The 12,299-nt window shown below is 40.0% G+C and overlaps 2 protein-coding genes across 2 annotated transcripts; both read left to right on the top strand.

Annotated features, from left to right (window-relative positions):
* The first annotated feature begins 64 nt into the window (after positions 1-64).
* Positions 65-7,078, top strand: ddx61 (DEAD (Asp-Glu-Ala-Asp) box helicase 61). Its single transcript, XM_028424856.1, has 13 exons — positions 65-211; positions 1,063-1,820; positions 1,931-1,994; positions 2,138-2,242; positions 2,818-2,947; positions 3,098-3,244; positions 3,474-3,568; positions 3,658-3,780; positions 3,864-3,992; positions 4,233-4,413; positions 4,494-4,595; positions 4,681-4,905; positions 5,505-7,078. Exons 2-12 carry the CDS (start codon positions 1,642-1,644, stop codon positions 4,884-4,886), a joined length of 1,461 nt encoding a protein of 486 aa, XP_028280657.1. The 5' UTR covers positions 65-211; positions 1,063-1,641; the 3' UTR covers positions 4,887-4,905; positions 5,505-7,078.
* Positions 7,079-7,473: 395 nt separating this feature from the next.
* On the top strand, positions 7,474-12,028 carry tomm40 (translocase of outer mitochondrial membrane 40 homolog (yeast)). Its single transcript, XM_028424543.1, has 9 exons — positions 7,474-7,573; positions 8,184-8,416; positions 8,543-8,703; positions 8,881-8,982; positions 9,084-9,189; positions 10,766-10,888; positions 11,032-11,108; positions 11,342-11,444; positions 11,529-12,028. The coding sequence occupies exons 2-9, from the start codon at positions 8,203-8,205 to the stop codon at positions 11,666-11,668; spliced, it is 1,026 nt and encodes a 341-aa protein (XP_028280344.1). The 5' UTR covers positions 7,474-7,573; positions 8,184-8,202; the 3' UTR covers positions 11,669-12,028.
* Positions 12,029-12,299: the final 271 nt, after the last annotated feature.

Below are 12,299 nucleotides of genomic sequence, written 5' to 3' on the forward strand. Positions count from 1 at the left end.
AGCAGCCCCTCAGATTTGAAAGCAGAGCTGTGATTGGTCAGTGTGAGGTCTCTCAGCACAAACAACCAGCCCAAAATCGAGCGCGCGGCCATGTTGAATTGTCAATATTCTAAAAGAAGAGACAAAAGACTGACAACTCTGTGAATTTCCAAAAACTCTTATTTACCAAACTTGAGATGTTTATCTGTCGTTGAAGCCAACGGCACAGCGGGTAAGTCACTGAGTGAGTGTGGTAAATTGAGCGCAGCATCTTTCTTCAACTAGCACTTCTTAAGCATTATTAGCAGTACCATTAATGTTAACGCAGACTGGCTAAGCTAACACTAGCATGCTAACTTAGTTATTAGGTCAGGTTGAATAAAAGTGTTGAAGCAACAGGTGAACACAGTTTCACAATCGGGCGCTTTGTATACAAGCCTTTCTGGCGAATAATCCCAAATATTTTTCACACAACCGGGAATTTATCGTAACGTAGCGTAGCTTGTTAGCTGGATGGCAAAAGCCACGTTGCTATGGATGAAGTTTTATCTGTGCTCGTAGTTAACTTTCACAAGCTAAATTAGCTATCGACGGCAGATAAGTGTTAATGAAAGGAGACATTCGCATGGCAAGTGGCATTGTTTAGTTTGTGTACTGTATAGAGAGTGTTGAAATTCCGGTCAATGACTAACTTCGAATATAACTTGGTCTGATCGCTCAAGCGAGAGTTGAGTTTTAGCTTGCAATTGTTCTCACGTTAGCTCAAGTTAGCGTTAGCTGTTAGTGTTGGCGTCACAACAAAGCCGCACTGGCGAAGATGTTGAATTGTTTGATGGAAGAGTTAGCCATTGTTTTTGTATATTACTTGGTTAGAGTTTTTGGTAATTGACTTATTAAACTATTCTCGCGGTCTCTGTTAGTCGTGGTGCATGTTCCAGCAGATCGGAAATGTCCTTTGTTGATGTATTCATATGTCATTTATCTTTGGTGTTACAGCGTGTTACCTTCTGAGTGGTGTGCTGTTGTCTTTTGGCTTATTTTTTTAATATTTCAAAGTAACCGTGAGTGTATATTTTTTGGCAGGTAATCAGGACTCGATTAATCGGGAATTCCAAGAGCACTTTGCAGAAAGCCATCTCAACCTTTGCTGCAGGAAACCCGAACAACGTAACTCAAAACATTCAAAGTGGACTTCCAATGCTTTGTTTTTTTTGTGTGCCGGAGTCGTATTTGAGACAGTATTAAGGTGCAGTGGTTGCATTTTGAAAACTTGATGTCAAAGCAACACAATTTGAATGTATAAACGTAGCAGTGAAATTTACAGACATTCAGAACACACAAAGAAAATTCAGGATTGTCATTACAGCAAGGACATGAGATACAGACAAACCTTTTGTTAGAGTTTAACTTTTGGTCACATTTTTGATATTATTTATATGAATGTTAATTTCTCCCTTTTTGGAGAGCTGTCTTGTAAATAGACAAAATATAAACACAGACTTCTTCTTTTCAAGAAGTTTGAATGTACATTCTTTAAAAAGCAAAGCAAGCAGTTTTTACTTTTTGTTTACACACACACGGGTGCATTAAGCAATACGGAAAAGTGAAAAAGAAGAAAATATATGCATTGCATTTTGTGAGGAATTGCCAGTTACAGAACCCATGGCTACAGCAAGAACAGCAAACCCAGCATCAATGCTTGGATTGAACAAACCATCAAATGGGCAGCTCAGGGGACAGACCAAGCCAGCTGGACAACAGTCAGGACTGCTTTCAACAGCTCAACCGCCCAGTGCCCTCCAGAATAGAACCAGCATTCCTCAGAGCAGTGGAGGCATTAAGTAAGATTCATTTTTACCTATTTGGTGAAAAAACATGGTAGCTTTTTTAAGTTGACCAAAGTAGAAAATTCATCATTATTTGGAGTAACAATGCAAATTATTACAATTAGGTTTGGTGATGACTGGAAGAGATGCTTGGAGCTTCCACCAAAAGACAATAGGGTGAAAACTTCGGTAAGAGGATTGTTTATAATAACGTACAGAATTATATTATGTTTGAGTTTATTTGTTTACAATCTCTGTAGCCCTCAGGTATTGTTAATTAATTAGTTACTGTTGACTTATAGTGCTGTAAACAGTGATATAAACTTTTCCAGGATGTGACGTCAACTAAGGGAAATGAATTTGAAGACTACTGCCTAAAGCGAGAACTTCTAATGGGGATCTTTGAAATGGGATGGGAAAAACCCTCCCCAATCCAGGTAAATAAAGCCAGTAGTATGTCCAAATACTGAAAGGATTATTCCTCTCCAGGAAGCATTTGGCTGTTGCATATTTACTAACTTACTGTTTTGCGTAAGCATTTTGTAATGGGACAAAACTGTAGGTCATATCCCAGAACATGTATTAATGCCAGTCAGCTCGGCAGGAAATCACCAGCACATCCTAACGATAGATTGCAGTTTTATGGAGGGTATCATGTATACATGGATGTATTGAAACCTGCTGTCTCTGAGCCTTGTCAACATTTTTTCCAAAATGTCACTTGTTCTGTTGCAATGAATAAATCCCCAGCAGACTAAAAGCAGTTTTTCACATAGTTCATTATTAGTTCATAGAGAGATTACTAAAAATTGTCAGGACTTTTAAAAGCTTTAAAGTTGTGCTTTACTCTCTCCATGATGACTTTGGAAGTCATAGATTGTTCATTCCTTTAAAAAAACTTCACTGCACCTAAGATAGAGTTTTATTGTTCTTGTAACATAAAAGTGTGTGTGGGCAAAAGAGTGGTGTTTTGTTTGTCATGCAGCTTTTATTTTTTTATATTTTCCAATAGGAGGAGAGCATCCCTATTGCTCTTTCAGGTAGAGATATTCTGGCTCGGGCCAAGAATGGTACAGGAAAAAGTGGAGCCTACCTCATTCCTCTCCTAGAAAGAATAGACCTGAAGAAGGATCACATCCAGGGTGAGTTTCTGTGCCTCATCCTATGTCTGACGTTGTGGTCAGGACAGAATGAACAGGATTTTGTCTTTTCAAGTTTTTTTTTTTTTAAATCTCTGTGCATCTCATCAACGTGTGCATTTCATCAGCCAGTCCATTTCTGTCTCCATTCAGCCTTGGTAATGGTACCAACAAGAGAACTGGCCCTGCAGATGAGCCAGATCAGCATTCAGATCAGCAAGCACCTGGGAGGGGTTAAGGTCATGGCTACTACAGGCGGAACCAACCTGAGGGATGATATTCTGCGCCTTGATGAAATAGGTATTCCATGTTAGAGATGAAACCGGTTTAGTAGGGCTTTTTTTGGCTCATTGTAATTTAATGACTAGTTTCAGTGTTGTTCTTTTGTATTTTTTGTTTTTATAAATAAAAGCATTAAAAGGTCCACAGATATGCAGCTGGATAGTTTTAATTGAGCCTCCTATGGAAATCTAACACAACAATGTAATAACCTTTTATTGGATTTTTTGTTGCTCTTTGTCTTCTCCAGTACATGTTGTGATCGCCACACCAGGCAGAATATTAGACCTGATCAAGAAGGGGGTGGCGAAAGTGGATAAGGCCCAAATGATTGTGATGGATGAAGTAGGTTCAGCTCTTTTTCCAGATTGCTGACTGACTGTTTTATAAAGCCTTCTGCTTTGACGCTCTCTCTTTGAACAAAACTCTTTCAGGCAGATAAGTTGCTGTCCCAGGATTTTGTGATCCTGATTGAAGATATCATCAGCTTCATGCCAAAGAATCGCCAGATTCTGCTTTACTCTGCCACTTTCCCAATCAGTGTGCAAAAATTCATGGTGAGAGCTTGGAACAGCCTTCTATTCTATAAATCCTATTTGTGCTTCATTATATAATATCTAACTTTGTGTGTGTTGACCAGAGCAAGCACCTGAAGAAGCCTTATGAAATCAACCTGATGGAGGAACTGACATTGAAGGGAATTACCCAGTACTATGCCTATGTGACAGAAAGACAGAAGGTCCACTGTCTTAACACACTGTTCTCTAAGGTGAGTGTGCGAGGCTTAACTTGTATCTGGCTGAGCGTTTGAGTCCTATAAATGTCACAAAAAATTACACATGGTGTTTTTCACTGACTAGAAGTTGCAACTCATAGGCCATGATTTATAAATGTGATCAGAATATAAGAATGAAATTAAAATACACATGCAGACACTTGTTGCTTCAGGCTAAATAATTATCTATACTACCTAATGAGAAATAATCATATCTGTATTTTTCTGCTACAGCTTCAGATCAATCAGTCCATCATCTTCTGCAACTCCACTCAGAGAGTTGAGCTTCTGGCAAAGAAAATCACTCAACTGGGCTATTCGTGCTTCTACATTCATGCAAAGATGATGCAGGAGTACAGGAACCGTGTGTTCCATGACTTCAGAAATGGATTGTGCAGAAACCTGGTTTGCACAGGTAGGCTGCTTCGAACTTTAGTTTTTTAGTTTTTTAATTTATTACTAGGTTAACTGATCCATATCTTTATTTTCTTGTAGATCTGTTCACTCGGGGAATTGACATCCAGGCAGTAAATGTGGTCATTAACTTTGACTTCCCAAAAAATGCAGAAACCTACCTACACCGTATCGGCAGATCAGGTAAAGATTAACAAAAGTTTTGTTCACAGGTAGCATAATTAAAATGGCACGACTTGATAAAATACAAATTCATCTTTTCCTTCAGGGCGGTTTGGACATCTGGGTCTGGCCATCAATCTGATAACTTCAGATGATCGCTACAACCTGAAGACCATTGAGGATCAACTGGTTACAGACATTAAACCCATCCCCAGCAGCATTGACAAGAGCCTGTATGTAGCGGAGTTTCACTCCGTCAACCCAGATGATGATGAACATGGTGATGAAGAGGGAGCAAAACACAAGGAATAGGGAGCAGCCTGCGTGAATGGTTAGTTCTTGTAAAACTTGAGATGAGCTGTTTATTTTAAACTGTACATTAGGCCACTGTGGTGTCATTGCTTTACTCAATATCTTCTCACTACAACTCACATTTCAGTTGTAGTGTTCAGCATTCAGTGGCTTCTGGTTTGTTGGAAGCCTGTTTGTGGGCACTGCTCTGCCCTGCATTACATTTCTAATCAAAGACTGTTTGTTAAATCAGCTTTTCTTTTCGATTTTTCAACAAAGAATCTGTTAAAACTACATTATATGTGATGAATGCGAGTATTTTAAATTGATGTACAATCTGCTCATAATGACAGACATGTCTCAGCAGACCCTCCTCTTAAAAGAGAACAAATACTAGCAAGTGTTGGTAATGGATTCTATCCTCTTTGATGAAGATTAACTGAAGTTTTACAGGATTTAAAGGTGATTGGGTTAACGGTTGTTCTCCTCAACATGCACAACAGCAGTCAGTTTAGATTTGAACAGAGCTGATCAGCCTTACTGCCAGCTGTCTGCTCTGCAGGATGTCTTAAGCAGTGACTCATTCACATGATTGGACATTGTAATGCTATTCTTGGCTCTGTGTGTTTTGTATTTCAGAAGAGACATGGTGACCGGCGTTTGTGACACAATAAGGACTACACATCCAACAACAACAAGACTGACTGACAAGTGAAGATTGGATTCCCCCTCATTTGCAGTCAAACTACTCTGCTTTAGAATTTTTCTTACCAGTTTGAATTTACAGCAGTCTCCATTTCTGTCTGTACATGTTTTCATAAACTGCTATCCTCCCTGTTGAGATTGCCACTTTAAACAATTTTCTAACCACATTTCTAGAGAGGGTCACAGTTGCACAATTGGTCATCACAAAATACCACCCCTGACAAAACATGGAAATTGCTGTTAATATATTTGACAGCTACGTTCACATCCTGCTAAAATGCCACTTTTGCATTCAGAACATTTTGAAGCTAGAATTCAGTACGTCTGATTCATGAAGCTCTAAACAGTCGTCACAGCATTAATCCTGCAGATTTTTGTGTAAACTCATCTCAACGATGATTCTTGATTTCTTCAAATCAGATTTTGATTTGTAGCCTGACGTATTTCATGATGGTGAGCGTATTATTCAGATAATCATTACATGTGGAAAACTGACCATAAACTGATGCAGTCTTCAAGTAATCTGGCATTCTTGGCCTGTGTTCACTGTGTGGTTAGTGGAGCTTTCTGTCAGCTGGGACACTGCTGACTGTTCTGCCATCAGTAATGCACTTTTACTCTCACAGCTGCCACCTGCAGGTGTTGTTTTTGGCACCATGTAAAAACTAGACGATCACCAGCCCGTTGGCACTCTGATCTGATTTTCTCTTTGCATGATGACAGGACCGTTAGCTGCAGCTTTGGACACAGTTCAGCAGCTAACCTTTTAAATGAACCAAATCTTTGTTACATTAGGATCCTCAAACCAAAGCTGAAGAGTAGATGAATAGCATAATTTCAAATAAACACAAATGGTGTTAAAATGGTAACAGAAGGGGAAAAAAGTAAAGATCCTAGTGTGACGTCGGTGACTGGCATTTTGTTTAGACCCAGTAATTTACGTAATCTTAAAAGAGTGTAATGATCCCATACTCACATCCTTGAGATTAATAGTCAGCATAAGATGGGTGAGGGGCTTAAATTGGTGTGTAGAAACATTTTACATTGAACATTTTATTCAGTCGTCTAAATGAAATTGCCCATACTTCCTTACAAAAGTGCCTTAGTTAAACCTACTCTGCCCTTATCAGAACTTCCGTTTGTATCTTCTTTTAACATGTGGTTGCACACTAAAAAACAGTCAATTACCCCCTTCTCAAAACAGTGACTACCTATTACCACACTGAACTGAAACTAGACTGTCTTCTTTAATTCAACAGTGTCTCAATAATCAAACATTGATAGTTCAGGGTGGTCGTTATATCACGGCATCCCCTGATTGTGCCTTCTACAAACCATCTACCATCTTCCTTTGAATGAACTTATTCAAGTTGATGTTGAATCCACAAACTGTATTAAGGAACACCTTCATAACCTGATCCTGATCTCTGTCCTTTGACCATTAAGAATGTCCTCGAGTGTGTCGATGCCGGTTGCCTCTAGCAAATTAAAGTCAAATGTTTGACTCACGTTTTTTTCCAGTTTGTCCATATGTGGAGTGTGTTTATGTAAATGCTGATTTTAATTTGTCTCCTGTGTACCAGGGCAGCCTGGATCCTGCACCATAAAGCAGGGTATCAGCAATAAATACACCCCAGGTCTTCCTAAGTAGCTGTTTCAGGGACTATATAAAATGTATAAGCATGAAGTATGGTAACTACAGCAGTATCCAGAGAATGCATGCACGAAGTTTTTCTATAATATTCACTCATTCAGTGCGGTCGTACCCTTGGAATGTCATTCAGTCACCGTCTGAATAAACGGGACGCTGAGCGAATGAGCCCCGCGCTACGTCACCGGGTCGGGCGGTCCGCGCGGTAACTTCAGCCAACAGGCGCTCAGCGGAGACACCTTTCATCCAATACAGACACACGCCACGGGAAATGGGAGGACGCTTCGCAACTACGGTCACGTTGCCGTGAACTTTGCCGGTGTGGAACTACCCCTGTACCGAAACCGTCAGCGTGAGTAGCCAAACTGTAAAACTGCATGAGGACTTTATAGGACGTGGTTTCTGTTGGGTTCACTTTGTCTGCCTTTGTATTTTGTAACAGCTGCTTCTTTCATATTTAGATGAATGCATCTCGTGTTCGACTCCACATGGCTACCTAGCCTGCTAGCTAACCTTCAGCCAATCCTGCTAGTTTCCATTAGCCTTCATAGGTTAAATGTTTATAGCGGATAGTGTTGCCGGCTGCTGGCTTACCTCCAATGTGGCTTTGGTTGCAACCCATATTTTGCAGTCTGATGATAGTTGTAGTGTCTGTTGTGCTGTGATCTAGCGCATATGTGGATATGTGCCTGACTTAACTGGGCCTGATCTGCAACCAGCCTGCTGTGCTATTACAGCCAGTACAGTAGGACGGATCGCTCATTATGTCCAGGCAAGTTAATGGTAGCTAACGTTTCTGAGTGAGCCCGTTGGATATACTTTATAAAGAATGAATACTAAGGTAGAACCTTACCGTTTGTTAAATTAACGACAGAGTGATTTGTGCACCTCTAAAGTGATTGCACAGATATGTTAATTCATTTAATTGTAATGATTGTTTCACTGTCCACCTGTCCTCTCAGTCTGTTATAGTCTCAGAGTATGGGCAGTGTGTTGGCTGCCGCCTCCCCCAGTCCAGCCCCAGCAGCAGCTGGCGGTGGTCAAGGGGTCCCTGGATTGTCAGTCCCTCCTGGGTTCACTATGCCCTCCGTGTCTTCCGTCCCTCCAATATCTGGATCTGACCAGCAAACAGCAGATGGAGATTCCCCCCTCGCTAACCCAGGCACATATGAGGAGTGTCATCGCAAATGTAAAGGTGAGGAACCAAGTAATTATTACAGAACTATTTATTCATATACTGATTGCAAGTATGGCTGTTGTTGGTTTAAATACTTGTCATATGAAGAGTGATCTAATTGCATTGTCCCCTTTTTGGTTTCAGAGGTATTCCCTCTGCAGATGGAAGGTGTTCGGTTAGTGGTTAACAAGGGCCTGAGTAACCACTTTCAGGTCAGCCATACTGTTACCCTTAGCACCGTGGGTGACTCTGGCTATCGATTTGGTGCCACCTATGTAGGCAGTAAACAGACTGGGCCGGCAGAGGTAAAGATCATTTCACCAAGACTTTAACACACTCCTGCAATTTTGTCTATAAATGTTCTCATGTGACTCATTTGCTCAATGGATTTGAATGTCAGTCAAAAATCAGGACAGATTTTTTTTTAAATACAGTTATCAATATTACTCTAAAACTGACAATGTATGTTTAATTCCCTTTAGTCATTCCCTGTAATGGTGGGAGATATGGACAACACTGGCAGTCTGAATGCCCAGGTCATCCACCAGCTTACAAATGCTGTGCGCTCCAAAATAGCAATTCAGGTATGAAGCCATGTGAAGGGAAGAGCCATTTATTTTAGGTATTTGTAACAATGTCATTCCAGCTTTAATATTTAATTTTTAAATTTCTTTGTTTTTTGTAGACTCAGCAGCATAAGTTTGTGAACTGGCAATGTGACATGGAGTATCGTGGTAAAGATTTCACCTCTGCTATAACGCTTGGAAATCCAGACGTACTTGTTGGATCTGGTATGATTATAAGTTTATTACAAGTTCTGCTGAAGCTTTGTGTGTGTTATTATAAACTGTGTGAAGATGTATGTTACACTGAGAACAGTAGCAGGACAAAACCAGAGTAACATGGTTGAAACACAATTAGGATTTTCTGCTAATAATGGCATGATAATAGACTGAATGGCCTTTGGCTTCATAGTGAGCAGAGATGGGCCGTCAAAACAAAGCAAAAACTTTGGAAAGAAAAGCCTAATAATGATTACTCCTTTTAATTTAAGCCTGACAACAGACTTGATTCAATTAATGGCTGCATCCAGGCATGACTGAAAATCACAGCAAGAGGGCGCCTGCAGCACATGAATTGTTGCACTTCCACCTTCAGGTTAAATACATCATGCCCATAGAACCTGCTCTAAAAGGAATAGGCTATAGGTATACAGCATTATAATATACTATTACATTTCTATCAGTATTAACACATCCAACCGCTGCTTGGCAACTAACCCTAGACACATGCAGTCATGAAATTTTTACTAGATGTGTTTGCAAAAACCGACAAACATGGCTGTGGGAACATGTTTTGTTGGGGTGTGTGCTGTGGGGAAGATGTGCACAAAGCTGCTGGATAACCCATAGGCTATGTAAATGCTCAACATGTATTATAGGCTATGCTGTAAAATGTGCATTTCATGTTTTCTTGATAGCACCCGTATTTCCCATATAAACAAACACAAAACAAAAAAAAGATCAGAAACTAATATTTATGAGTAATATAATGAAACGATGCAGGGAAAAGTATTGAACGTACTTACTGAAATGTATTTAATACTTAGTGTGATTTTGGATTCTTCCACACAAACAGTCTTCAAATCTTGGTCCTTTATAATCTCTAATCTTTAGCTCTTTCCCTAGATTATATTCAAGTCAGGTGATTGAGCCTTTCTAGCAGCTTTATTTTCTTTGTATAAAAACTGAGAGCCTCCTTGGCTGTGTGTTCAGAATCACAGTCTTGTGGAAATGTCCACCCTTGTTTCATCTTCATCACATACTCATAACATTTCCTCGAGGTTGGCAGGTCTTAGCGTACATACAGTACAACTGTACATGGTAAACCCAGGTCTTTCTGACGTTTTCCACAAGTTGTCCTCGGATCTTTGACGGCCCTCCTGATAATTATTTTCGCTTCTCTGTCAGATATAATGTGAGGAGCACCTAGTTGTGGCCAGTTTATAGTAAAATGATGTTCTTTCCACTTTGGCCCCAGCAGCACCCCCTGGAATATTCAGAAGTTTAGAAATCCTTCTGTAATCAATACTTTAGTATTAGTATGTTGTTGCAAAGGTCTTGAGAGCTCTTTACTTTTCCCCATCTGGAGATGTTTCTTGTCTGAACCAGCTGATGTTCATTTACACTGACAAGAGGCAGAAATGCTTTGTAATTACTGATCGGTTTCAGCTGGTGCAGGTTTGTGTAATTTCATATTTTTACACATACCTAATTCATGGGCAGATTTTCATAGCACCTTTAGAAATGTAGTTACTAAGAAAATGGTGACATGTTGACCTACTGTGTGTAATGGGTTTTTCTATAGGCATTTTGGTGACCCACTATCTCCAGTCTATCACACCAGCACTAGTTCTGGGCGGGGAGCTGGTGTATCACAGGAGGCCAGGCGAAGAAGGGGCCGTCACCTCCCTATTGGGCAGGTACACAGGTAAATATACCCTTTTTAAACTGTGCACTGCAAGATAACTCAGTGAATATACTTGACATATATGTTGCGTATTTCAGTCATCCATCTCATTGCTTTATGATGTGTGTGTGTGATCAATGTTGTAAAGCTGTTTTTCTCCTCAGGTGACAACTATGTTGCTACGTTAACTTTAGGAGGAGCAGGAGTTCATGCTACGTACTATCATAAAGCCAATGACCAGGTAGTTAACATGAGAAAATATGAGGATGTGCATTGTACAGTGTTTCCTTCATAAAACAAAAAAGTTTCTGCTGGACATCAAGAGGTTATTGTGAAAATCACACCTCATCCTGTGCGGACATGTTTATAAAGTCATGGTGTTTATGGAGTAAAATATGCTTTGTGAGCACTAAGAATTGTAATAACATTATGTTACCAATTTCTTAAACTTAATTCAGTTTGTTTTATTAACAGTTGCAGATAGGTGTTGAATTTGAGGCCAGCACAAGGATGCAAGATACCACAACATCCTTTGGCTACCAGCTGGACGTTCCCAAAGCTAACTTGCTCTTTAAAGGTAAATAAACATTGTTTTAAAATACAAGTTTAACATAACTATCCAAAAAAGGTTTTTAAAATAATTCTTCTTTCCTTTCCATAGGGACAGTTGACAGTAATTGGGTTGTCGGGGCTACCCTTGAGAAGAAGCTGCTCCCACTGCCTCTCACATTGGCTCTGGGGGCTTTCCTCAATCACCGCAAAAACAAGTTCCAGTGTGGCTTTGGTGTCACCATTGGCTAGAGCTGCGGAGGCTGCCTGGAACCAGCTCAAAGGCCACAGCTTGGACCGGCACAGAGACACACAGGAACTTGAACTAAGTTTTAGAACTGGATTCAGAGACTCTCTAACAACTGTGATTTCTGGGGCAGACAGAGAGACAAAGACAACTACCAAGGAGCCAGGACTGGCCAAGCCATGCCTACATACTGTAGCACAAATGTCTTTCCTGTATGGTGTATTGGGTATACTCAGAGGATAGAGAGATGTATTGTATGTCAGTGGGCATCATGTGATGCATGAACATGTGAAAATAAAAGTAAGTGGTAAGACATAATATATGATGAACATGGATTGAAATAAATGTGATTACTTTTTGTACAACTTGATGTTTGATGATTTCATTTTAATGATATACACTGTTGATAGTATATTCTCAATCAGAACTCAAAGTAATTCAGTTGGCATAAACCATTGCCTCAAAAATACACTAAACCTAAATTATTTATATTTTGGAAATTCCCCTTACATAAGATTACACTGTGGTGACTGAGCTCTAATACACACATACATAATCTAACTGTAATTCACATCATGTCCTCAGTCTGACCATGAGCACTCAGGGATCTGTACCGCCCCCCACAGGATTACCAGG

This window comes from Parambassis ranga, chromosome 16 (assembly GCF_900634625.1).
Source record: "Parambassis ranga chromosome 16, fParRan2.1, whole genome shotgun sequence".
In the NCBI taxonomy this organism is placed as follows: Eukaryota; Metazoa; Chordata; class Actinopteri; family Ambassidae; genus Parambassis; species Parambassis ranga.